We start from the raw sequence: 26256 nt of genomic DNA on the forward strand, positions 1-26256 counted from the left end.
AGTGACACGTGCTTTTTGACAGCCGCGTCAGGCTGCGTTTTTTTGTTAGATATTTTAATACATGCGCTTGGAATTATTCTGAAGTATAGTAGGAATCGAGATCGTTATTTTTTAAATTTCCAATATACTATTGTGTTCTTTTAATGTCTCAAGAAGAAGCAAACATGGAAGCAAGTAGCGAGTCGTCGGATTCAGACGACGATTCGATGGATGAATCCAAAGAACAAGAGGATATGGGAGATGAAGGCGACGAAGAAGTTCCTCAAGAAGTGTATCTACCTGGCAAGCCTTTAGAAGAAGGCGAGAAACTGGTTTGTGATCAATCTGCCTACATCATGTTACATCAAGCGCAAACCGGTGCTCCTTGTTTAAGCTTCGACATCGTTCCTGACTCTTTGGGAAACGGCCGGGAGACCTTTCCCATGACGGCGTACTTAGTAGCGGGCACTCAAGCGGCGAGAGCTCACACAAACAAGTAATGTTCTTTCCACACAATTATATATGCTTATGTATTCCTCTTGGATTATCCCTGATAATTTGACCCAATGAAACCAGAAAAAGAGAAATAATAAACTCGGCCAATTGTTTTAAACATATGTTGTAATTACACCAATGGTAATTAACAAGTAATTTAAGAATATGATAATTTGAAACACCATCTCTTCTGGCTTTATAACCAGGCAAAGAATGATAAGATGTAATCAATTTACCAATACAGTGGAACCTCTCATAACGAGTTTATTTCGTTCCAGCATCTTACTCGTAAACATTTTTCCCATACAAATCAATGTAAAATAGGATATTGCGTTCCAGGCCGAAAGAAAACTCAATTTTTTATATATTTTTTTAAACGTTTATTTAAATAAAATTACTTATAAATTGTTGAGGAATTTAAAAACTTATGAATGGAATATAATTGAGATATGAAAAAAAAACGTAAATAATAATATGAATTTATGACACATAATAATTAATCCCTTTTAACTAGAAAACTGTTTCAAGACATTTGTTTTTTCCGACGCTTCAAATTTGGCGAAAATGTATCACAGCATTATCATTGAATAAATTTGTAGCACGAAGATCCACCATCTTATTAGGGTGATGGTTCTTAATGTATGATGCAACAGTTTCCCATACTTTCTACTCCATAAGCTCTTTGGTGGTCAGCTCTTAGCTGTACTCTTTCACAAGCTCTTCAATATCGTTGTTATTCACATCGAGTCCACGAGATTGAGCTAATGACACAATCTCGTTGACTGTAGACTCCACAGTTACTATTTTAAAATCACATTTGACAACACTCTGGCCAAAGTTTTTTCCAAGCAGAAGTGAGGGTCCTCTTGGTAACTCCTTCCCAAGCCGCGAAAGTCCCGATTCACAAGAGAATATTGTGAAAAAGGGACTTGCCCTCCCTCTGTTACTCATTATGCGAAATATCGCTCGTTAAGGGAACAACGTTTTTCATATTTTTATTTGCTCACTATGCGAATTACTCGTTATAAGAGGTTCCACTGTACAATCCTTTTGTATGTTATGGATATTGCTTTTTTTTATTGTTAACTCTGTAAATCAATCCACTGTAGTTCTATCCGAAAATTATGTAAGATATAAAAATATGTAATATATATCCTTTACAGTGTTATTGTAATGAAGATGTCAAATCTTCATCGGACTTCCAAAGAGGGAGAGAGTGATGATGAAGTAGATTCCGATGATGACGAGGAGGAGGAGGAAGAAAAGAAACCCGTATTAAATTTTGCTTCTATCAAGCATCTTGGCTGTGTAAACAGAATTAGGGTAAACATTTTTCTTATTACTTATAAAATATATAAATAACTAATAATAATAAATAATAATAAAACCCTTATCCGCACCCCAATGGTGCATAGGGCACTGTGTCATATAAACGCAGAGTTATCTTGATCGTTTACACGTGAAGAAAAGGTGATCAGCCTTCCGCTTCAGGTACCAGTCCGGGGTTATATTGAATAAATATTACAGTGAAAAAACACTTATATTTATTTGACCCCCCCTGGGAATCGAACTCGGGACCTCCCAGAACGGTAGCCGAGCGTGCAGACCATTACACTACGGAGGCGGACTAATACAAAGTTTTTTTTTGTACTTTGGCTGTGAGTTTCTAGAAATATTCTGTCCATATATCTTTTGTTTTATCAATTACGTATTGTTTTAAACTTGTTTTATTTTATACAATTATTAAGAAAAGGTTTGAAGGGTTGATAAGTGCTTCAATTTTTGACAATTTGTTTTGGATTTGTATGCAGTTTTAAAAAGTATTTTGGCTAGATACTTAAGTTGTCAGACTGTGGCATTTGACGGAAATGCGATTGGCAGCACTGCTTGTCGGACTCAACGGTCCAACATCAACATGTCTAACTACTTATGTCTCATGACTTGACAGCTTCCAGATACTTCCTAAATAGTACTCTTGTATTAATTTTACCAACGATACTTCACAACCGCAAGTGTTCATATTTATGAATTAACCTCTTTCCCAGTAATAACAGTAATAATTTAAAAAAGAATTATGAAGAAATAATGTTTTTTGTTACTTTTAAATAGCATAATATAAACACCTATATTTTTAGTACAGGTCTCACCGTATAAAAACTCAACGTTAGCGGCTTCGTGGTCAGAATTAGGACATGTAAACATATGGAACATAACACAACAACTGCAGGCATTAGATAACCCACTCATACTCGAGAGATATAATAAGGAAAATATGGAAGAATCAGAAAAGCCGCTATACACATTTTCTGGTCATCAACTAGAAGGATTTGCTGTTGACTGGTGTCCTACGGAACTTGGTGTAAGTTATCAAAATAAGTGTAATTTTCAATATAAAGTCGGAAGATTCTTGTTGAATAAATATTTTTTAATTAACTAATTGAATAGGTCTTAGCCACTGGTGACTGCAGGAGAGACATTCACATATGGAAACCTAATGAAGCGGGTACGTGGACAGTTGACCAAAGGCCATTGGTTGGACATACTAATTCTGTTGAGGATATACAATGGTCACCAAATGAAAGGTTAGATTTAAAATATCAAACATTTTTAAAAAATGCTTTCAAACAATAATTTCACATGTTTTTGATGAAATCCGGTAGAGCAATGGACTTTAGTAAAACAACATGGAATTTTTTAGATGTTTATTCTCTTAAAATTGTAAGCAGGGTCCAGTTAACTGAGTTGGGATAATTATCCAAGCATATGGAAATCTGACGATTCAACAACAACCAAAAACAGGCGATAGAAACTCTCCCATAACCTATTTAGACTTGTCAAAATTAAAACAATCATGAATATTATTAACCTTTAGCCGCCCAGTGGTCTTTATGGGACTGCGGATTTGCGTCGTTAAATGTCCACCGGTCCCATACAGGACCGGTGATTGTGAGGCATTTCGCTATTGGATTACACTGATTTATGACAATAGTATTCAAAATGTGAATATTAGCTTACGTAAATAATGTCTTTGAGATACTGATCCATCATTTTATTTTTGGTTCCGATAAATATTTTAGTCATTATACATAATATTAGTGTTTATACCTTCATTACAACGTTGAGTCTTGAAAGATGTGTTGTGTTTTATTAGGCAGATTGCAATAAAACAAAGCTGCTTTATTACACTCCTGCTTTATTAGGGTAAATTATAAACAATCTTTTATTTTGATTATGCTTTTTATTTTACCTAAATAAGAGGACTAATTTTAGAGAAATAATTATTTTCATTACAGTTACGCGTAGGTAGCAAGTCACGCAAATATTTCACAAAAATACTTGGGCAGACGCTTCCATTATTGCACGCGGTGCATGAGTGTCTAAAGATTAAGGGACCCGCCCACTATGTGTCAAATTTGACAACAGTTTTAGTTATGTGAATTCATCGTTTTCAGTTATGCATGGTAGATTAAAACTTGGTATTGTTTTCTCATTTCAAAGTTTTGATTACAATTTGTTTTTTCAATAAGAATAATCGTATTATGAATTAGGGCATCCAGCTTAATTAATGAAAGTAATAAACAATTCTCCTGTGCGCAAAATTGTAGAAATTCAACATGATTTATTTTCTATAAATTTGTCTATTCCCAATATATTCTAATGTTTTTTTTCTTTTGCAGAAATGTGTTAGCTACCTGTTCCGTAGATAAGAGTATAAGAATTTGGGATACAAGAGCTGCACCTAACAAGGCCTGTATGTTGACGGCTGAAAATGCACATACCAGTGATGTTAATGTTATATCTTGGAATAAAAATGAACCATTCATAGCAAGCGGTAAGGAAATCATTAATTGCTTTGTATGCACATTTGCTGCAGTGACATCATTCCTAAAATGGCCTTTTTAGTAAAAATTACAGAAGTATTAAAAGTAATTGTTACTTTAAAATATCCTCTCGAGAGAACATTAGTGTTTTGTTTAGCAAGTTGTTGAGTTCAAATGCCTCCTTGAAATTCATTAATGTAAGTGCAACAAATAAGCGATAATAATAATTTAGGATAGTTACTATTACTTTCATAAAACATTGAATTTTATTTTAATCCTGTACATAATTTTTGTCTCAAGGGACTTGTACTTTGTCCATCTTACACAAGCCTATAAGAGTGCTAGTACGCAAGTTAGTACAAATACGGTTATAAACATGGTATGCTAGCCATTGCTGCTATTCTTATTTTCCTATTTTCGTTTCCTTTCGTAAATAGCAGTAATATTCTTCACCTTAAGCTTATTCACTTATGTCATCTGTATCCTATCAAATATATTCCTCCGCTATGTACATCTGAGAATCTAGAGTGCAATACTGATCACCTATGCTTCATATAGTTCAAAATCGTTTCGGTGTGGTTCCCTGTGCACTATGGTTGTAGATAGGGGTCAGAGATATAAATTTGAGTGTGTCTATTTGATCTCAATCTACTTCACCCTTTTGTCAATTTAAATAAAATTTTGCATTTTTCTTTCAAATTCTGTGCCTAACATGAGCAGTTTTGAAATCAATTATATACTTTTTCTAGGAGGCGATGATGGCCTGCTGCACGTGTGGGATCTTCGACAGTTCCAAAACTCCGCCCCCGCTGTGAGTTTCAAGCACCACGTGGCCCCCGTGACCTCGCTGGAGTGGCTGCAGCGGGAGAGCAGCGTGCTGGCCACGGCGGGTGAGGACCACCAGGTGGCGCTTTGGGACTTGGCCGTGGAAAGGGACGACGAGACCACCGCCCAAGAAGACCTCAAAGTAAACAACCAATTTGCCAATCTCGTGTTTGTAAAGAAGTTTTCGGTTTATTGATAAGAAATATATTTTATACATGTCACATTATAGGGTTAATGTTTTAGATAATTGATATTAGTTGCAAACGTTTTGACGAAAAACCATCAATTATGTTGTAAAAACACATACTTTAATTTTTTTCATATAAACGGATTGTGGCCCGATGGTTAGCATCTGGGAATCTGAGCCAGATTTACTGGGTTCAAGCCCACTTCCACAAGCTAATTTTTATTTTCAATAACGGGCGGCTTAGGCCCAAAAAATACCATAAAATTGAAATATTTGTTATAACAAAAACACAGATATTTCTCCTACAAAAAATGTTGGAATTTCAAATATTATTTTAGAATTTGTCATTTTAATAGGCACTAAAATTATGAATTTACACAAATAAAATAAAACAAATCATATTTGCTGTATCATAACAATATTACTTTAACACATTGTGTACGGTGTGCACATATTTGTGCGTTTCAGAAACCTTGTGTGGTGGCGGGGTGCACATTTTTGTGCATTTCGGCTACCTTCAATTTAGTATACAAAAAACACGTCATAAACTTCAAATCTCTTGGCCTTTTTGCTTTTGTTGTGTAGTGAATAGATGTCGTTGTAATATAAAAAATAATACTGATATTTACGGGTTCAAAACATAGCTAATGGTCGTAATCTGTTTTGAAGGAAATGTTACAAATTAACTTTAAACAATGGATACAGACGGTGCGTTTTTTTCTTTGTCCTAAAATGAAATAAAATACAAAGATCATTGTCCTTTACTTAAGTCGGCAGTTGGTACTTACAAAGCAATAAACGCGTGTGGGGAAAGCCCATAAATCATTTTTTATTCGCAGATTTTGAGTTTTCGGCGGTTGTTAAACTGTTGTTATTTTCTAATATTTTATTAGTGTTTTTAACATTTTTTTTACTTTTGTGATTTGTGGACTAACACGATTTTATTTTGAGACGTTAGAGACCATTTAACCGTTTTTGTATTGTTTTCGAGTTCAACCTCAAGTTCAAAATATGAAGTTCACTGACATATTTTATATTTCCGGACAGCTGTCTAATGTCGCCCGCCTCAAGATACAGTTTTATCAAAACATTGCCGTAACTAATGTGTTAATACGGCAACTAGGCTACTAAATTTAATATATTATTTCGAGAAATAAAAATACTTTGTGTTTTGATCCACTCACATTTTTATTAACCAACTAGTTTCGGCAACAACCTGTTGCCCTATTCAGGGTTTAATTTATGACTAAACATACTAAACATATAAATTAAACCCTGAAGAGGGCAACAGGTTGTTGCCGAAACTAGTTGGTTAATAAAAATGTGAGTGGTTCAAAACACAAAGTATTTTTATTTCTCGAAATAATAAATCAATACGATCCACAAAGTTAATGCTTTCAATATTCAAAACATACTAGATTTAAGTTTTTCAATTTGTTTACTTAAATAACTTCATTAATATGTATTTAATATGACCGTGTTTTCTACAGGACCTTCCACCTCAGCTGTTGTTCATTCACCAAGGACAAACAGATATAAAGGAACTTCACTGGCACCCGCAATTACCAGGAGTCATGATCACTACAGCACACACAGGATTTAATATTTTTAAAACAATTAGTGTATAAATTCTTCTATTTTACTTTCATTTATAGAAAAAAAGTGTAAAGTGAAAATGTGACGCATAACACCGTGATGCGTATTTTGTAAAGATTAATTTTTTCTTGAGGAAAGAAATTAAATAAATTCAATAAAACAGAATATGCATTTTAAATCCGTTTTATTTTTAACATCAATGTATTCCTCATAACATGTGTAGTATATTTTAAAAATTAATTATCTTGCAAGGTGTTTGAAGGTTTTATGTAAATTATAGATTCAGGTCAAACTATAATCATCAGCCCCACACCATGCTGTTAGGAAACGTCTACAATCTGCAGCATCACTGGTCGGGTCGGTACTGCAATGGAGTAGAATTTTAGCCCATGCGTCGCGATTAGCTGCCCTACCTAAAACAAATTAGGTTAGGTCCGATTCAAATGAGCAGCAACAGTCACACATCTAGCTGACACGCATTTACAACACTAAATGTTCTAAAAAGGATTTTATCTGAAGACCAGTTGTTACATATCATGTGTGTAAGCATGAGAACATAAAATGTTCATGTGGATAACAGGTGTAGAGGTGACGGTAGGTGTATTTATTTCCAAGATATTTCTGCCTTGATTTCTGATTGACAACTTTGGGCAACCAACCTCAAATTTTAGAGAACAATGCATTTAACCTTTTAACCGCGTTAACTTTGTTCCTGAGAGACGCCCGTACGCGGCGGTATTTCGCCGTTTTTAAAATGATTACTTTTACCATGTATTTAGTTAAGAAACGATTTATTTTCCTAAACAAAAACGTTCAATGGAATTCATTGTGCCTTTTTGGTACTCTATAATACACTTGTGTCACATTATTCTTGAAATATATCGTAATATAAACAAATAAGATCGTAACATAAATAAATCAAAGCACGCATCGTGTGTCACTCTTACCTGCTGGCGATGCGTAGCGTCGAGAGTGAGACAGATATAGGGCATGATTATGGCGCGGACTAATTACCGACCGCAAGAAAAATCAGGGATCTGTTCTTTTATTTATCCTTGTGGTGTTACAAATTATTAGTCAGATATTTCAACAGATGTCATAAGGCCAAGGATTGATGTATTATTTTATCCAAAGTTCCACACCATGAAAATATCCCTCCAAGTTGAACCGAGGTTCGAAACTTGGAGCAAAGTAAAAACACATACGGTTATATCAGCCGCGTATGGGCCATGTTTTATTAAAACACATACGGTTATGCGAGCCGCGTGGATCCGGTTAAGCATTAAATTTCCAATAACACTTATCCAGTTAGGATCTTCTTCTACGAACCCTTATCCGCACCCAATGGTGTATAAGGCACTGCATCGTATTGCCACAATTTGATCCTGTCATTCAATCATTCCTGTTCAATCCTATAGATACCAGTCCAGAGAATATTAAATAAATAATAGAGGGAACAAATGCTGATAATCCTTCAAAACAAAATTTTGACCTTCTTCCCTGGAAATTGAACCCGTGGCCTCCAGCATGATAGCTTTGCATGCTAACTATTACACTACATAGCCGGACATAAGTCAGTTTGGATAGGTAATGGTATTTTTGATAAATAATTATAGGCAGATTAATTTTTTATTTTTGAAGTATATGGGTGATTTACCATTAGTGAAGTGTACAACACGGTTTGAGAGAGGGAATCCAGTCAGAACGCACGCGGTATCTCCTGGTCCCAAGCAACACTCATATAGTCCGCGCTTGTCTAATGGAAGAGTCTGGAATTAAACACACATAGAAAGGATTAATTGCACTGTAATTTGTAACCGTTAACCTCGTTCTAACGGCCGGAGTGGCTGTGTGCATTTTAAATTTACTATTTCATATGGTACGAAGGGGTCACTAATCTCTTATTATAATGAGAGAACATGGGAATTAGTTTTGTTAAGATAAATGTTGCCACATTTAAAACCAAGGTGTGTATTTAAAACCAAATTGGTTGGCAAGACCTTAGTGTCTGCGGTCATCTACAGATACATTATGGTTTAATAGGGCGCAATCTATGCCGGTTTCGCTCACCAGTATGAACTTGTCTTTCACTTAAAGCACCTATCTAAACAAATGTATTACATATTACAATAACAAAATTACTTCTTCACCCCACTAGGAAGTGGACCGGAGACTTATTGCACTAGAGTCAAATGCGTTAACCACTACACTATGGATCTGCCAAAATTTACCTGGGTGACATTTTGATCAAGCGAAATGGCCAATACCCACTCTCGCACTTCATCATGTTCCTGGGGAGATAGTGTGCTTCCTCCTAACACCACTTCTTGCGGAAAATCTGTATCTCCTGAAAAATAAATATAATACTGCATACGTTACAGATTGGGGATTATTATTATCTCCATGAGTGGTGAGACATTGCGGGTATCATCAATAATTTTTCAATTAATAATAATCTAAAAACTCTATTTCGTTGCTTCGGTGCTAGCCATGGGACTGCAACCTGACTCATCATAATTAAGACGTAAGATATTATGTATTATTTATAAAGTGACACAAATATTTAAGTGCAACAATAAAGAAATCTGTACCCAACAAGATCCTTACCAAAATCAGCATGGTCAAGTGCCGTGTCTCCCCCGTCACCATCTGCTGCTTCTGCTAAATCAAGATACCGATTTAGCATCACCAGAGCCTCTCCCTCACGCTCTGCTTCACGTAGCAATATTCCCGCTTCGTAAAATGCTGAAAATGTTGTATATTTCAGAAAAAAATCATAGAATGTTGCATTGTATAGATTTATTATTTTTATATAAATATCATAAGATTACACAGAGCTTTATAGCCTAAGCTTAACTCGAGGCATACAGTTTTCTGTGAGGGATCAGATCTCCTTTGTACACTCGAAATAGTCTTTATTCTATTGTACCAAAAGTAGTGTCCTTAATCTCCCCACAGTACACAGCATGAAACATAAATTGGACCCAACAAAATATTTTGTCTTTTGTATGGTCTTCATGTTATAGCCTGAGAAAGACCGCCATACCATTTGGTTGTTTTTGTCTTAGCCTCAACACCAATTATATTATAAGAATCTAAAAGATTTTGAAATGAATTAATTATGTGAGTTTGTTTTTTAAAATTTGCATCTGAGCGGTAGGGGCCTGGCCATGTCCAATGAAGTAAAAAAAACAATATTACTTAGTTACCATATAAGTACTCTTCTCAGCTTTAAAATATGGAATGCAAGACTAAATTCTGTATTTTACCACACTAAAACCAAGTCAGTATTTTGATGTAACATGAAAATAAGGGGAAAAAATTCTACAGACCATTATCTGCTGCAATAATGTTGGTGTGCCGGAGTAATGCTGTGGCGGCGCGGAGAGCCAGTGGGCGGAGCGCTTGCGAGTGGCGACATGCCTTGCGCACACACAACAAGGCGGATGTTTCCACGCACTGCTGCACACTCGTATCACTCTCATTATTGTTTATCAGCTGCAATTATAGAAATATATAATTTTAACACGTTGAACACAATGTGAGTTACATTTAACTCATGTTGTGTTTGGTCAAGAGGTTGCGTGAGTTAAATATAACTCCAATAATTGATGTGATTTTACGTTCTGTGAATTGGATATGCTTCATGTTTACCATGCAATGTAAATGTATGCACTTTCTGTGTGGTAGATTATCATTACATTTTTATTGCTTTGTGTTTTATGAAAAACATTTAAAACAAAAAATGAACCGCAACCTTCAACGTGTCAATGTGTTAAATGATTTCTTTGTATTTTCATTGATACGCTGTATCAAATATGTATTATCTAATATTAGATTTTCATCAAAATATTGACCACTTCCATATATGTATAATATATAAACATAAACATTGTAAAATCATAAACCAGAAAATACCATTTTACATGATAATGATTTGAACATATTTTTCTGAAGAAATGTAATACATATTCATTGATAATATTTTAATATATATTTAATATAAAAGTTTCTGTCTTTAGACAGAAACTTTTTTCTTCATTTTATGGTAACCACCCTAAGACACCTAAATTCATATAGAAGTTATTAGTAAAATTTTGACAAACATCAAGTTGCCGACAAATATTTTTTTTATAAATTTGTTATTAATTATCATCAACCTTTGACGGTCATTTTTGTTGTTGTTTCTATACTATCTTACTATTGTGTGCAGCACATTACGAAGATCCTTCAGTAGGGAGAATGGGGCCTTGGAAAGGGCAGAGGCACGAGCCAGAAGGGGGGCGGCCAGGGAGATCTGCCCGAGGGAGCCCCAGCGAGAGAGCACCCATATAGCTGACCCGACTCCTCCAACCATGGAACCATCCGGATGCTAAAATAAATATAGTAGGACTATAAACTTTGATTAGACTCAATGTTGTCGAGTTTCTGAACAAAATATAATCCCGAAAGCAGCAACTTAACTTATTTAAATAAGGTTTAAAACTGTTGGTGTGAAGGTATTCAGGAAGCATTAAATAATGGCTGATGAATTATCTATCTGACACTGTATAAATGGATCACTCACCTCATATCTTTCTTCTTGCTAATGTATTGATTATTATGACAATTATCAATGGTATAAAAAAGAGCAAATATTCAAACCATTTTTTGGCAGACTGGACAAAGGAGTCAGCAGAGATATATCTAATATTTGTAACTACAATAAAACCTCAATATAATAGACTTGTATGTAACAAACTTCGCATATAACAAACAAAAAATTAGATTCAAGTGTATTAATTCAATTAATTAAATTCAAGTGTAGCCGCATGTAAAAAAAAATTGTGGCCATGGTAATCACAAATTATGTCTCAAAACTTCAAAAGTATGAACAAAACAGGATTACCAAAAGCAAGCGCGTTGATTTCACACAGCAACATCACTTCACGACGAGTATCCAAAGGCAATGAATAAAATTGTGTTTGTGTTTTGTATTGTTTATTTATATCTAAATACAGTGTTCATATATTTTTTTAAGGTTTTTATTTATTTTAAACCTTTTTTTATATAACAGACTTTCGGGTTTAACGGACACCCCTCCTCCCTATTAGTATGTTATATTGAGGTTTTACTTTATATACTTTTTTTTTATGTTTGATATTTATTATTAATATATTATTTGTCATATATGCACTTTGTAACAAGACTGTCCAAATAGTCATTCATTTAGCTTTTTTGCAGCTCGATCACATCTTAAATGCAACTCTATTTTTGTAAATAATGATAAAATAAATAATTACCTGAAACTGCAGAGTGTCGGGGTGTTGCAGCAGGGCTGCAGCCCAGCGAGTGGCGATGCGGATGCACACAGAGGGCCCAGCTGCCGTGGCCGCCTCCATGGCCAGGGCCCACTCCCCCCGCTTGGCCAGCTGGTCCGCCCGCACGCTGCCACTATCGCCTGTCGCTGAAACTAGATATTATTTCGCACTGATCACTTGTTTTTGCAAATGGTTCCAGACTGGTCAACTCCAATGAAAACTTATAACTGGTTTTAGTTATCTTCAACCATCAGTGTTACCAAAATAAATACATGTAAAATTTAACTGGAAAGTTACAGACAATTGCATCTAGACTTTAAAAAACTACCCAAAGAAGTCCGGAGTATGTCATTGTATAATTGAATTGAACTATGTCACCATCAAAGAGCAAAGTTTAATTGGGTGTATATTTGAAGTCCCCGAGTGAGCCAGGTGACGTTTTTGGAAGCTAAATATTTGAGATAGACAAGTTTTTACAAGGTAAGGGACCTAATATATATCTCCCAAAGAGTATCACCCGGCTGACTTCTATTATAGCCTCCGAATAAATGCCAATCTCCATGGATGACTCAGTTTAAACCAATTCTACTATGACAATATCACTATAAGTCCTATTTTTTGTAATAAATTTAACAGCATTGAAAATAAGCTTGACAAATGACTCTTTTAAAAAAATAAATTGTCTGTACAAGAAGATTCCCGAATACTCTCTAAAAGATTCATCTGTCTTGATTTATCAACCCGGATTAACCTTCGAAGTTTTCTTTTGATTCATTACCAGTACTTTCAACAGTAGAGTCACCATCTCCGTGCATGGCTAGTAAAGCATTTTGTAGTCTTGCAGCCATTTCTTCTTGACCTGCTTCTGTTAATCTGCAAAAGATATGTGTTATTTAACTAAATATATTCAAAATTCAAATAAATGAAAGGGATGGAGGTATTATAATATTTTCATTAGAAATGTGTGTGCTGGCTGATCAGGTTACCTTCTTCCAATGAGAGGAGCCACTTGTCTAGCAAGATGCGGTGGAAGATGGTCTCTAGCAAGTCTTGCTGCCCGGAGTGCGGCTCTCTCCAGAGTTCCAGCTCCGACACTATCCACATCGAGAGAGAGAAGTCCCTGAATAGCTTCCCAATATTGACCACTGTGAAGCGTATTCCATTATTTACAATATTTATTTTAATGTTATTTGTCAATAACTAATATATCATGTTTTTTTATATTGCATGTGCCCATGAGTCCCAAAATGTCAGACATTTTGGATTGAATTATTTAATTTATCCATCCTCTGAGATGCTGTTAATAAGCTGTTCAAAATCTTGTTGTAATAAATCAAGTACATACTTAACTAAAGATATTATTAATTTTACCACATTATTTGTTCCCCCCTTAATGACGAGTCGGTTAATCCTGGAATACCATGGTTATTTTTTTTCTTCTTTTTCAAAACAATGAAATATTTAAAATCATCATTTTCAATCATTATCAAAAATATGTATGGTATTAATTTTATATAATTCTATTTTTAATTATAAATTTAAACTTTCTTCAAAATGTGATGTTTACATTGAATTTAAAAGTAATGGTTATTCTTATCTTACTGATTAAGGAAAGAAGCTAGACTGTTGACGAGCATCAACAAATCTTCCAGTGCACTTCACGAGTGTTTGGACCAATGGGTCTTAAGATGTTAATTGTGTACAATCTTTTGTGATATCTTTTGTGATATAATAATAAATGAAGTATTTAATAAACATAAGTTTAAGAACTGTAGATGAGAATATACATACTTGTTAGCATATTCTGCTGCCATTTTAAGGATAGTTTCTGGATCTTCTCGGGATGTCCGACTTTGCATATCCCCCCTCCCATCACTGCCGCTGGCCTCGCCCCCATGCCCCATCCCCTCCCGAGCTGCCTCCGCCCTGAGAGCCCGTGCCCCTTGAGGCAGGTACTCCTCACACACGCGGATCGCATCATCCCACATTCCTAAAATATATATTTTTTAAAACATAAACAGAGTGACTTTAAAAAAAAATATATTGATAAAATTATATTTCTTATAAACAATATACATATGATTACCAATAGCAATCTACAAATATAGGGGACATATCAAGCTTTCAAACGTAAAAAATATATTCAGATTTTCAGTACACTGAAAAAAAATTACATTACTTGTAGATATATAAATCTAAAAATCATTTGAATTAAAACATTTTTTAATAAAAATTAGTATGCATGTATATAATTTATATTTACCATTTTCTTTGTAGTACTTAATAATTTCCTGAGGCCTTCCGGCTCTGATAACAAGAGCTTCATACAAAGTGATGTCACCCTGAGATTCTGCCCACTCTGCATATACTTGTAATACTTCTGCTTCCTTCAAGAAAACGTGTATTTATAAGCAATCATTGAGTAAAGTATTTTTAAATGTCTTAACTATTAATTGGAATAAATCAGTTACCTTTTCTGGTGCATGCTGTTCTGCAAGTGTCAACGCACGTGCGAACTGTTGAGCATGAAGCCACATGTCAACTGCTTCGGAAGCACCTCCTCCTTTAACAAACTCAGCTTCCGCTTCTTCCAACTGCAAAATAATAAGTCTTCAATTTATACAGAAAGCAAAGTTATTTCAGTGCTTTTGGGTATGGCTTGGAAAATAAAGAAAAATAATTCCAATGACAAGGTAGCTGAAACAAATCACACATACAAACAAATATCACATCTCGGATTTGTTTGCCATTTTAAGTCATTAAAAGTGTTTGTAATACCAGTACACCCTCTCTAGTGAGAAAATGAAGAAGCAAGTTGTGACTCAACAATGTCAGAAAATGGACCGGAGTAAGTAGGTATTTTTACATCACTTACATGCCAAGAGATAAAGAGCTTTAAGTATACAGATTTAATGACGAAATTCCAAAATGGTATGCTTAGTTTGTAATTCATTTTTGCTTAAAGCAATTAGGCAACTAGGCATTATTAGTTTCCAAAATTTTATTTTTTGGTTATTGGTCTTAAAAGCAGCAGTAGTTAGTACGGCACCATACCAAGGTATGAATTCTATAAAAAAAATAATGATCAACAACTATTTCTATGACTTTTAGGATGCGAATAATAATTATGTCTACCTTCCCCTGGTCCTCCAGTTGTGCCGCCATCTGAGCCCGGACAGGCCCCTCCAGGTGAGGGGCCCCTGCCTTGCACAGGTCCAGGGCTCGGGCCCAGCGCCCTCCCCTGGCAGCCCAGCGCACCCCCGCCTCCAGGGCTCCCCTGGCACTTAAGATACGCGCTGCCGCTACCGAGTCGTCCATTGAGTTGGACCAGGCAACCACGACCTTGAGAGATAAAAAAAAACACCATAAACTACTCTACAAAATGAAAATAATATATGATACAGTAACCTGTAATAGACAGAGTTGATCATAGCAGAGTTTAAGACCAGCTTGGACCACATAAGATTACTATTTTATAATAATAATAATTGGATGACAATAAGTGAAGTTATATTGATATTACAGTGAATCCACAGTTGTTATGTTGGCTAACTAAATATAAATCAGAGGTAAAATAAATATGAATATAAATAAAATAAATATATATAGTATAAATATGTATAAAGTAAAATAAATATGAACATATATAAAATAAAATAAAATAAATATGAATATAAAGTAATCAGAGGTAAAATAAATATGAACGGTACATATATTAATAAATGGATACTATTTTTACCTGCTCTTGAACTTGCGGTGGTGCATGCTGTTGAGCGATTCTATAAGCTTCCTCCCACTGGTCCACAGCTCTGTACATTTGTATTGCACCTTTCCAGTCATCTATAAAACATATTTTCTGTAACTGGTGCTACTAACAGATTGTGGTGTTTCCTCAACTAGCTCCCACCGTGAATTCAACTACTTGGACTCCGTACGGCTCTCAAACAAATAAATGCAAGGAGATGAAGTGAGATGGAGAATTATTGGCGACGTCATACATCATAGCTTTATTTCACATTTCTCTAATGAGCTCAGTATTAGAAGATTGACAATAAGGGAAAATCATAAAAAATCAATATCTGGTTCATATATTATAAGAAAAGAAATTGAATTGTTTCGGGCAAAAAAAAGCTGACCGAAAATGCAAGGTAAACTTTTACAATCTTTAATAACAATTGGACTAACTTCGATGGAAGCAGAATGAACATTTTCTGTAATGGGCCTCTTTGCTTATAAACTTGAAAGCTGACTCAAAGATGATACATTGAGTGCAGTGATGGTTGTAAAGCACTTTTATACCAAATGAGATGTTTGAGTTTTTTTATTTATCATAACTGTATTTTTACAAAGTCCATGGTTGTAGTGATAGGGGTTAGTAACATCATTATTTCCATTGGTAAGCTGAGTTTAAATGACTAAATCAGCAGGCAACTGGCCATGTCCGCAATGCGCATGCCAACATACATGCTCTCCGCTGCACGGTACTATCCCGGAACGGGACAGTCGTATCCCTTCCCTTACCAGCCTGTATGTAGTACTGTTCGGCCTGCTTGAAGCGGCCGGCAGCCTGCAACTGCTGCGCCACACGGCGCCGAGCAGCCGCCAGGAACTGGGGCTTGTGCACCGCAACCAGCCGCAGCAGCGCCGCGTGGCGTCCCGCCTCTTCGTGCATGGCCATTGCCGCGTCCGCCATGCCCATGCCCACATACAGGCCTTCTGCTTCCCGGAACTTTCCTGCAATATTACGTGTCACATGTATCAATTATTTAGAAAACTACCTTGAAAAAAAAAAGTCAATATAAAATTATTTACTAAACAGTAGAGCAATAAATAAATAGATTGTAAAGTCAATTTAATTAAGAAGTTATTTTAAAGGACAAAAAGTCTATAATTTTACTACGAAGGAATGTTACTCAAATTTGTAAATTTTTTAATAACTTGTAAGTTTAGAGTTTAGAACCTATTTACTATCGAAAACAAAAAAAAACGTTTTCATTTAAGATAAATTTAAATTTTTTGTAAGATGATCAACGTTTCCTATTGTTAAGTTAGTCTTTACCTAAACTATACATAAATTTTACATGTCAAATGCTACAAGTGCATTCATGTAAACATATTACTAACTAATTTCTCGTTAAAATTTATTTTCCCTTTACAACAGAAAAATAATGTTTATTTGCCTGTTGTTGATTTCTACTTGCCTTGCTCTTTAAGTCTCTCCGCTTCAGGCTGGAAGATAGTGACAGCAGCCTGAGAACCCAGCAAGCGACGAGCGAGAGCCAGTCCCCTTCCTCCTTGTCCCCCTTCAGCCAGGGCCTTCGCCCCCTCCTCCACCAGCCCCCCCGCCTCCCACAATGCTTCCGCCGTATCCCAATCCTTAAAGAATCATTAAATACTATCAACATTCAAATAGTTTTGGACTTTTGGATTTGATAGTCTCTATGAGACTATTAATCATGAGTATGGATACCATATTTCAACATATTCACAGTTTGTATGGAAGCAGACTGTATTATTGCAAGATATACTGTATTTATGTAGGTACTTACCTGTATAGAAGAGAAATGTTTTGCCAATATCTCGTAATATTCCTGAACAGAATCTATGTCATCTATGACCTGAAATATAAAAAAAGGATTTACTATTTGCCAAATTATTGAATTTTTATCCGGTTACGATGGTAAGTAACGATCCGGATATCTTCATGATAATTATTAATGACCACAAGCGCAATACCTGAATGATCTGTAAGGCTTTGGCCCACTGCTGGGCCCTGACGGCGGCAGCGAGGGCTCCCCGGGAGTCCCCTGCCTCGATTAGGTGTGCCACGGCAGCGCCCCACTGGCGGCGCTTCACCAACCACTCTCCCCAGAGCTGCTCTAGCCCTGTGACTTCTTGCGGAGCCACCTGATTCAATGCAACTCATTTAAAAAATCTAAAAAAACATTAAGGGGCAATGCTGTGTGCTATTTTCCTTCGACAAATATCTATGGTTAGAAGCCAGTTGATCTTAACTTGCCCAGTAGTAAATTATTATTTTGCCACTTTCGACAATTTTTTATTTATCTAGTGATTCCTCTCGCTGTAATACTGTTTGCTTCAATTTCTGACGAGTATGAATGTGTGTATCAAGCCTCTAAATTTTATGCATCGAAGACACCATAAAATTACAACAAAAAAAATTGGAAGGAAGGTGTGCAGCAATCGGAAAATGATTGTGTTGTGTTTAGGATTTTGTTAAATTAAAAAATACCATTCATAAAAGTAGAAAAACTACTCTTAAAGACAACCGCACACTGGTCGGCCATATACGGCGGTAAATGAAGACAATATTGGTGGTGAAAAAAAAATGATGCAGCCATGAAATTTAACCACATTATTATATGGGAAAAGTATACTAAAAAATACTAGGTCACTTACAATACGCGCTCTTTGTACTGCTTTGGCATATGCATTAGCTTTGGCATAAAGTTGAACAGCTTTCTCCGACTCTCCAGCACTTTCACACAGCTCCGCTGCCTGTTCCCAACATTCATGCTGAAAATGATATGATGTAAGATTAAGTACGACTAAGGTAAAATTTGTACATTATTTCTTTTATTCTTTATCTCTTAAATTATTGAAGAATATGAATACCTGCAGATAATTAAGTAAATATATATTGTATATAGTAGTAGTAATATTTCGTTTGCTTAAATATGAGTTATATAATGTAAAATTTACATATGACAATTGTATTAACGAATTGTATTAACACATTTCGGACAGGTGTTTTTTTACGCCTGCGGACCTCTGGCAACCTTAACAAAGAGATTGGTACATTACATTCATATACAAAACATTAAATAATTAATATTTTTCTGACTTTCAAATGATGCCAGCGTGGAAGGTAAAAATATCCTTCCTGTCCTTAAGCATCAACCGGCTGAACGGGTAGAAATACCTGTCCTTAGTGTGTTAATTTCCTGTCCTTAGTGTGTTAATATAAAATGCTAATTGCTTGCATGTATTATTAATGTATTAATAATTATACCCATATACAGTACAAAATTTTATATATGTATTTATTATAACGTGTCGGGTTGTGGTCCCGTAGTTAGTGTCGCGGACTCTTGAGTCAGAGTCTCTCGGTTCGAACCCACTCTACCACAATTTGATACCTATTTCTAATAATGAGCCGCTTAAGCTCACAGAAATAGTATGAAATTGGAGTATTTTTGTAAATAATAAAAACATGAATACTTATCTTTTTATAAAAAAAAAAATATATATATAATAAATAAAACCCTTATCCGCACCCCAATGGTGCATAGGGCACTGTGTCATATAAACGCAGTGTTATCTTGATCGTTTACACATGAAGAAAAGGTGATCAGCCCTCCGCTTCTGGTACCAGTCCAGGGTAATATTGAATAAATATTACAGTGAAAAAATCACTTATTTTACTCCCCTTGGGAATCGCACCCGGGACTTCCAGAACGGTAGCCGAGCGTGCTGACCATTACACTACGGAGGCGGACAAAAAAAAGTCTAACTAAATCTTTACCTTCAAAAGAGCTTGAAGCACCGAGCTAAAGCATTCTCTATCAGCCAACAGCGCCGGAGCATCCTTCAATATTCTGGCAGCGCGTCCTGCTAAGCCGGCTCGTAACACCAGCTCTAGGGCTCCGCGTACATCTCCTCTACCAACAAGTAGAACAGCGGCTTCCGCCTCGGCACCTAATATGATTACATATTAATTAATACTATATTAACTAAATTCTTACTCTCGAATTTGCCATGGCATCCATGCTGACTTGCTCAAAATTAAAAATGTATTATTTTTAACGCATGTTTCCATAATCCATCTTTTAAGCAAATTGTACAAATCTTAACATGTTTTCAATGAGTCGAAATCTTTGTTCACAAATTCTGGGCTTGTAAACTTAGGAGTTATTTATATTGTTATCTCAATATATGTAGATAAAGAAGAATATGGAAGTCTGGGTATTTACAGGGCTTATGACCTGTCATAGGCCGGTTTGATTTATATTTACGCTTCAACTGACATCTTCTTGCACATGCTACTTCTTCAGCACCTTTACAAAATCTCTGTAAGAGACCTTTACGAAATTTATGTAGGATTCTTTCCTAGATTAACTCATTTTGATCAGTCATTTATACAGTGAATAAATAACTGACAGGTCGTAAGCCCTGTAAATACCTTTACTCCTATATTTGTCTGCATCTATATTGAGATATAATAGAATTTTGAACACTCTGTACTGAAAATTGAGGTTCGAGTATTCGATAGTGAGCTACTTGTCTTGTACTACGAACAGATTCACATTATTTTCTACCTGAAGAAATGAGATGAGACATGTATTGCTCTCTGAGGCTGGACGCCTGCTGTAAGCCCAACTTATCAGCTACAGCGAGGGCATCAGGCCACCTGTATAGGTTTGTATACATTGTAATAGCTTTAGATGGATCCTTCAACTCCTCAATGTAGATTTGTTCAGCCGCCTTCAAATCATACGACAGTATTGCCAACCGTGCCCGGACTTGCGGTGACTTTAAGCCTGTTAAACATATCAAATAGAATAATAAATTTATGAGAATAAATAATTTTATAAACTACATTCTCAAAACTATGTATAAATCATATTTTTACCATCAGAATTATTCTCCTTTTCATATTCTTCCGAAAATGATAATGTTTTTGATAAATAAGCACTTCTAGCCTCATCACCGAGTGCTCGCCAACATCTTACTGCCATCTGCAGATAAATAAAGAGCCATTTGTACATGTCTTTTAAAATACATATATATGTCTTGAAGCAATTTAATTTTTAAAAAAATAAAACTTTAATAGCATAGCATTATTAACAACCTATCATGCCATTTCATCGGGGGTTTATAGATAGAATAGAATTTTCACTTTACATTCTTTACTAATAATCTTTATCATGAGGGAAGAGAAACACAAACCGACTATTATCATTATTTTATTTTACATGGGAAAGTGAAAGGTAAAAGCATCATAGGAAGATGACATTTATGGCTTAATAAATGAGTAAATACCACTTCAGTTAGCTCATTAACTTAAAATAAATTGAAACCTTCAAGTCTCCAATTTCCATAGCTTTAGTAGCCAACTGCTGCCATAATTTTAAAGCTTGTGGATTATCTCCGAGGCTACTGAGATAATTCTCACAACCTGAAAAATCTCCAGATCGTAAGGCAGAACCTGCAAAAATAGTGAATGTATATTACAAAAGGTTCTGAAACTGTTTCCAATTAGGGATATTAAGGTATTTATACATATGCATATATGTATAATATTTGCAAAGATATCTTTATAGGTCTTACAGAATTTGAGTCTGGCATGATCAAGAGCAATATGGGAGACTGCTCCACCTTGAAGAACAATTCGAGGAATATTGTTGAACATTTCGACGCGCACAGCGATACCTCCGCCGCATTCCATTAGTTCCACTAGTCCAACATCATCTATTGAGTACCTGGAAGACACATAATACAATTAAACAGCTGAGAGTGGTTCTATATAATATTTGAACATGGTAAACTTAAAAATTCAACTAGTTCTGATCAGCTGAAATGACGATGCACTTACCACACAGCTAAATGTGTAGAAGTTTGAGCAACAACAGCGTCACTGCCTTCCACCCATTGTACAAAACTGACTCCACTCAGAATAACTTCCTGGAAAATAACAGTATCGTTTCATTTTGGATAACTGTTGGGAAATGAACTATTGAGGAAGAGTAATTATAGGAAGCATAAAAATAAAATCATAATAAAGTAATGCTAATAAACACAAACCATTCTTCCTGTAGATACATCTAGCATTAATAATCTTCGTCTTCTATCCCGTAACAATAAAACATGCGCTGATTCACTTAGTTCTAACCAGTCCACTCTGGCTTCAAGTCGTGATTGGGCTATTTGGGAGCCTAAAAATAAAATTGAAGAGACTTGTGACGTTGTAAAAGAATTTTTTGTATTTGAATAATAAATATATATAAATATTTACCAGTAATAAGATCAACAACACAAACACTCTTTTGATCAAGTAAATAAGCCAGTTTCTTATTGTCTCCCATCTGTTTCAGGTCGCCTTCATTTATCCTTACACTTATAAGGTAAGGATTCACAAAATCCGTTCTCACCTAGAATATTAAAGTAAATTATGGCTACAGAAAAAGGCAATACAATGTGTTTATTTGTGCTAATTTTAGATCTAGAACACACGAGAAAGAAACATGATTTATTTCTAGCCTGTTTATAGCGTACTAATTTATCACTTTTCCGTACCTCTTTGGTACCCCTGAATAATATTATAGTTGTAAATACTCAGTGGCTCTTAGACAATAAATACTACATTATAAAAAAAATAACAAAATATTTATCAGAAATAATTGCATACTTAAAGTTGATACATCCTATCATTAATTAGGCATTAGAAGACGAATGTAGCAAAAATATATTTATTTGTTTTTAATTTAAGTTTTACTTCGTAAATACCACTGTCAAAATATAAGTAGGTACTTACTAAGTAAAACATAAATTAAAAATGGATAGATGAAAAATAAATGACTTCCACAAAATGACTGCCGAATCAATTAATGAAATTATATTTATTTCATAGTAACATTATTAAAACGTACAAACTATTCATTTTTAATTTAAGTAAAACATTAGTTTAAAATGGATAGATTTTACCACAATGTGAGTGCCAAATCAATTACTGAAATTATATTTATTTGATTGTAACATAAAGAAATGTATAAAATAAATAAAGGTTTTACCGAAGAAAGAATAGAATTAATTCCATATTCTATAAGAGTAAGTTCTCCCGCACGGTGAATAAGGCAGACGGGTGCATGCTGAAAGAAAAACTTCTCCCCAGAACCATACCATGAAACCTAGAAAAAAAAACCTATTAATATATTTCTCATAACACGCATATACTGTTTTTGTTTTAATTAATCAATATTTAATTTACCTCACTACTTAGAGATCGAGCAAGATCACAAAGTATTAGAGAGGTTTCTGTTCTACACACAGCGTACCAGTCATCTCCTAAAACGAATTAAAAATTACAATACACACAAGCTAATTATTTTTTATTTTCCGAGAAACTAGCTGATTTCTTGAACTCACCTAACACTCTGATAGTATGAATGTCTCTACCTAATGTAGCTTGTACTGTAAAAGGAGGCACGTCTCCAGCTAATCGATTTAGAGTAACTTGTCCTTGTCCTCTGCGAATTGCCTCCACCACGCCACGAAACACTGAACGCCTACAATTTTCAAACATTTAAGTAAACATGATAACAAATCAATAACTGGAAATCCCTTGATTTATAGATTGTTATTATTGATTGCCTAGTTCGATGCTGAGCATCATGATTTCTTGTAATTAGGTGTGTGATATGCCTCCATTCCTCCCCTCAAGGTCAAGTTGAAGATAGCATTAAAGGAGGTCCCCGTAGAGTCTTCTCTTTATCAATGAAAGTTCATAGAGAATAGTGACTGTAGAATTCTGAATAAAGACAAAAAAATATATGTAATTCCGGCTATTTACAGGTCTTACGACCTGTCATAGGCTAGTTCAACTGATAAGTTTATACACAAATAAAATTCACCATTCTACCCATGATCGATACATGAGTTCCAAAATTTGAGCAATGTGGTTGTCAATCATGGATAGGATGGTGAATGTTACACATGTATAAAGTGATCACTTAAACTAGCCTATGAAAGATCATAAGCCCTGTAAATACCCATACTTCCATATTCTTCTTTGTCCATATTGAGATATCTAATAAATAATAAATAACTCCTTAGTGGAGACAAACCCAGAATTTGTGAACAAACATTTTGACTCACTCAAAATGTTTATAAATAGAAATTTCAAATATGCTTACTTGAGCATGGCTTCGTATATCAGTGTGGCTCCTGTAAACCCAGCGATAGCTAGTTTAGCCCCGTCTCTACTCCATGCAAGAGCTCTTACAGAATACAGTCCGGGAATATTTATGGTCTTTCCTGCAATCCACCTTCCTCGCTCGCCTGACCATTGCACCACATGACAGTTGTCATAGCTTCCCACGACTGCAGTCTGAAAATGTATCTATTTATTATTAAAACACTGTAAAAATAGACAATTTAATGGAAAACTGCAATTGCAATTAATATTACCTGTCCGCTGGTGCTAGCACACGCTATTGTGAATTCCTGTTGTGCAGAATCTCGTGAGTAATTGAAAGAACAAAGTGGTTTTCCCGTGCCATCGTAGATCACTATACGTCTGTCACACCCAGCAGCCAATACCTGATTAAATACATGTAATAATTTATTAAAGTAACATAAAATTCTATTATATTTTTCTTCTTCTTCTTCTTCATCTTGTTGTAGGCCTTGTGGCATGTTTTTAAGAGGGATTAGCCTCCTGCGATGTCGATTCCCAGCTATCGACCCATCTATTTGGTGGTCTGCCCGGGAGTCGTCTACCATGGGCTTGGTCTACGATGTGGGGGAGTCTGGATGGTTCCATTCTCCTCACATGCGCATACCATAGTCTCCTTCGTTGCCTTCCCCACCTAACGACATCTTCGATCTCGCATATTTCCCTGATCCTGACGTTTCTTATTCTATCTCGAAGACTCTTGCCTGATATGCTTCTTAGAGTCTTCATTTCTGCCACTCTAAGCGCGTTTTTTGTGGCAACGGTGTTTGCTCTACTTTCGCTTCCATACATCATGATGGGTCGGACACAAGTTTTGTAAATCTTGATTTTGCTGCCGATCTTCATCTCAGGATTTTTCCATATAGCACTTTTCAGGCATCCTGAGATGGCTGCAGCCTTGTTCACTCGCCCCATCACTTCATTATATTTTTGATAAAATAAAAACCAGATTAATCTAGGATCAATGTACTATCCTGCACACACATATATCATATCACAGGTATTTGGGTAAGGCATGCAAAGAGGTCTACAAACAAGTATTCAGCAATGATATGGTACTATTCATATGGTTAAGAATAAAAATATATCATTACTATATACTTATCTCTCTTTGCGTGTGCAGTATATGTAATAATATTTGAACCATTAAAGATGCTATTCATTCCATTAATTTAAACCCTTATCCGCACCCTATGGTGCATAGAGCACTGCATCATATAAACGCAGTGTTATCTTGATCATTAACACATGAAGGAAAGGTGATCAGCCCTCTGCTTCAGGTACCAGTCCAGGGTAATATTAAATAAATATTAGGGTGAAAAAATCACTAATATTTATTTGACCCCCCCCCCTGGGAATCGAGCCTGGGACCTCCAGTACAGTAGCCGAGCATGCTGACCATTACACTACGGAGGCGGACGTGATAATGGTGTTAACCATTGTTTATTAGTTTATTATAAGTATTTTTTTTTTAAATCTTACTGCATTTTCCATGGTGCACATGGCGGACGGTGGTACTGGATGTCTTGCTAACATTCTCCCTCCGGAAGTGAGTAGAGCTCCATCTACGTGACCCGACACGAGGAAACTGCCACCGAATCCAGAAAGTGATATACAGGCTGCATTTCCAGCCCATGCGCTGCTACCTTTATTTGTTTTGCAATCTAATGTTCTGTTTAAATCATAATTTTATTATTATTATTTTTTTTTTATTATTGATGCATTTTTTTTAAGTGAATGCAAATGTTTATCTGTATTTTACCCAAAACGCAAAGTTAAAAAAATATATAATGAGCAAGAATCAGAGCAAAAATCTGGCTTTAAATGAGAAGTTTTCAAGAAAGGTTGGCTTTTACAGGCAACAGTTTGACTTAGATTTAACATTTTACATTTTAAATATTAAAAACAAACACTGATTTTTAGGGTCTATTAAGTTATATGTATATTTTATTTAAAAAAGAAAAACATTAAACATGTTTTTTTTTAATATACTTATTTTTGGAGTTCTACAGAATAAATGCCAAATCAATAAAAAAATATTTAAGATTTTATTTTATGTGGCGATATATGTCACGGATA

At 35.3% G+C, this 26256-nt stretch overlaps 2 protein-coding genes across 3 annotated transcripts in view; one reads left to right on the forward strand and one right to left on the reverse strand.

Annotated features, from left to right (window-relative positions):
* Positions 1-7081, forward strand: l(2)09851 (WD repeat-containing protein 1 l(2)09851). The gene is made up of 7 exons (XM_088275239.1): positions 1-475; positions 1638-1797; positions 2615-2833; positions 2920-3056; positions 4152-4306; positions 5045-5262; positions 6798-7081. The coding sequence occupies exons 1-7, from the start codon at positions 144-146 to the stop codon at positions 6933-6935; spliced, it is 1359 nt and encodes a 452-aa protein (XP_088131365.1). The 5' UTR covers positions 1-143; the 3' UTR covers positions 6936-7081.
* Oseg2 (intraflagellar transport protein Oseg2) overlaps positions 7071-26256 on the reverse strand; it is a 21718-nt gene continuing 2532 nt past the window's right edge. The window contains exons 4-36 of one of the 2 annotated variants that reach the window (XM_088275197.1): positions 25660-25849; positions 24411-24542; positions 24137-24330; positions 23400-23509; positions 23212-23288; positions 23015-23131; positions 22240-22375; positions 22029-22159; positions 21820-21908; positions 21555-21706; positions 21305-21432; positions 20857-20962; positions 20543-20764; positions 19750-19922; positions 18624-18740; positions 17940-18110; positions 17753-17821; positions 17405-17579; positions 16725-16937; positions 15943-16043; positions 15339-15545; positions 14675-14797; positions 14467-14590; positions 13995-14193; positions 13190-13348; positions 12982-13076; positions 12186-12355; positions 11105-11275; positions 10236-10401; positions 9511-9648; positions 9135-9250; positions 8561-8672; positions 7071-7316 (exon numbers count right to left, since the gene is read on the reverse strand). In XM_088275197.1, the coding sequence (XP_088131323.1) occupies positions 7186-7316; positions 8561-8672; positions 9135-9250; positions 9511-9648; positions 10236-10401; positions 11105-11275; positions 12186-12355; positions 12982-13076; positions 13190-13348; positions 13995-14193; positions 14467-14590; positions 14675-14797; positions 15339-15545; positions 15943-16043; positions 16725-16937; positions 17405-17579; positions 17753-17821; positions 17940-18110; positions 18624-18740; positions 19750-19922; positions 20543-20764; positions 20857-20962; positions 21305-21432; positions 21555-21706; positions 21820-21908; positions 22029-22159; positions 22240-22375; positions 23015-23131; positions 23212-23288; positions 23400-23509; positions 24137-24330; positions 24411-24542; positions 25660-25849 (4714 nt within the window). In that variant the 3' untranslated portion in view covers positions 7071-7185. Of the gene's footprint in view, positions 7317-8560; positions 8673-9134; positions 9251-9510; positions 9649-10235; positions 10402-11104; positions 11276-12185; positions 12356-12981; positions 13077-13189; positions 13349-13994; positions 14194-14466; positions 14591-14674; positions 14798-15338; positions 15546-15942; positions 16044-16724; positions 16938-17404; positions 17580-17752; positions 17822-17939; positions 18111-18623; positions 18741-19749; positions 19923-20542; positions 20765-20856; positions 20963-21304; positions 21433-21554; positions 21707-21819; positions 21909-22028; positions 22160-22239; positions 22376-23014; positions 23132-23211; positions 23289-23369; positions 23510-24136; positions 24331-24410; positions 24543-25659; positions 25850-26256 lie in introns of both variants that reach the window. The other variant, XM_088275190.1, reaches the window with a different exon arrangement.

Source organism: Brachycentrus maculatus, unplaced genomic scaffold (genome assembly GCF_059751285.1).
Source record: "Brachycentrus maculatus isolate JH-2025_06_01 unplaced genomic scaffold, ASM5975128v1 h1tg000036l, whole genome shotgun sequence".
In the NCBI taxonomy this organism is placed as follows: Eukaryota; Metazoa; Arthropoda; class Insecta; order Trichoptera; family Brachycentridae; genus Brachycentrus; species Brachycentrus maculatus.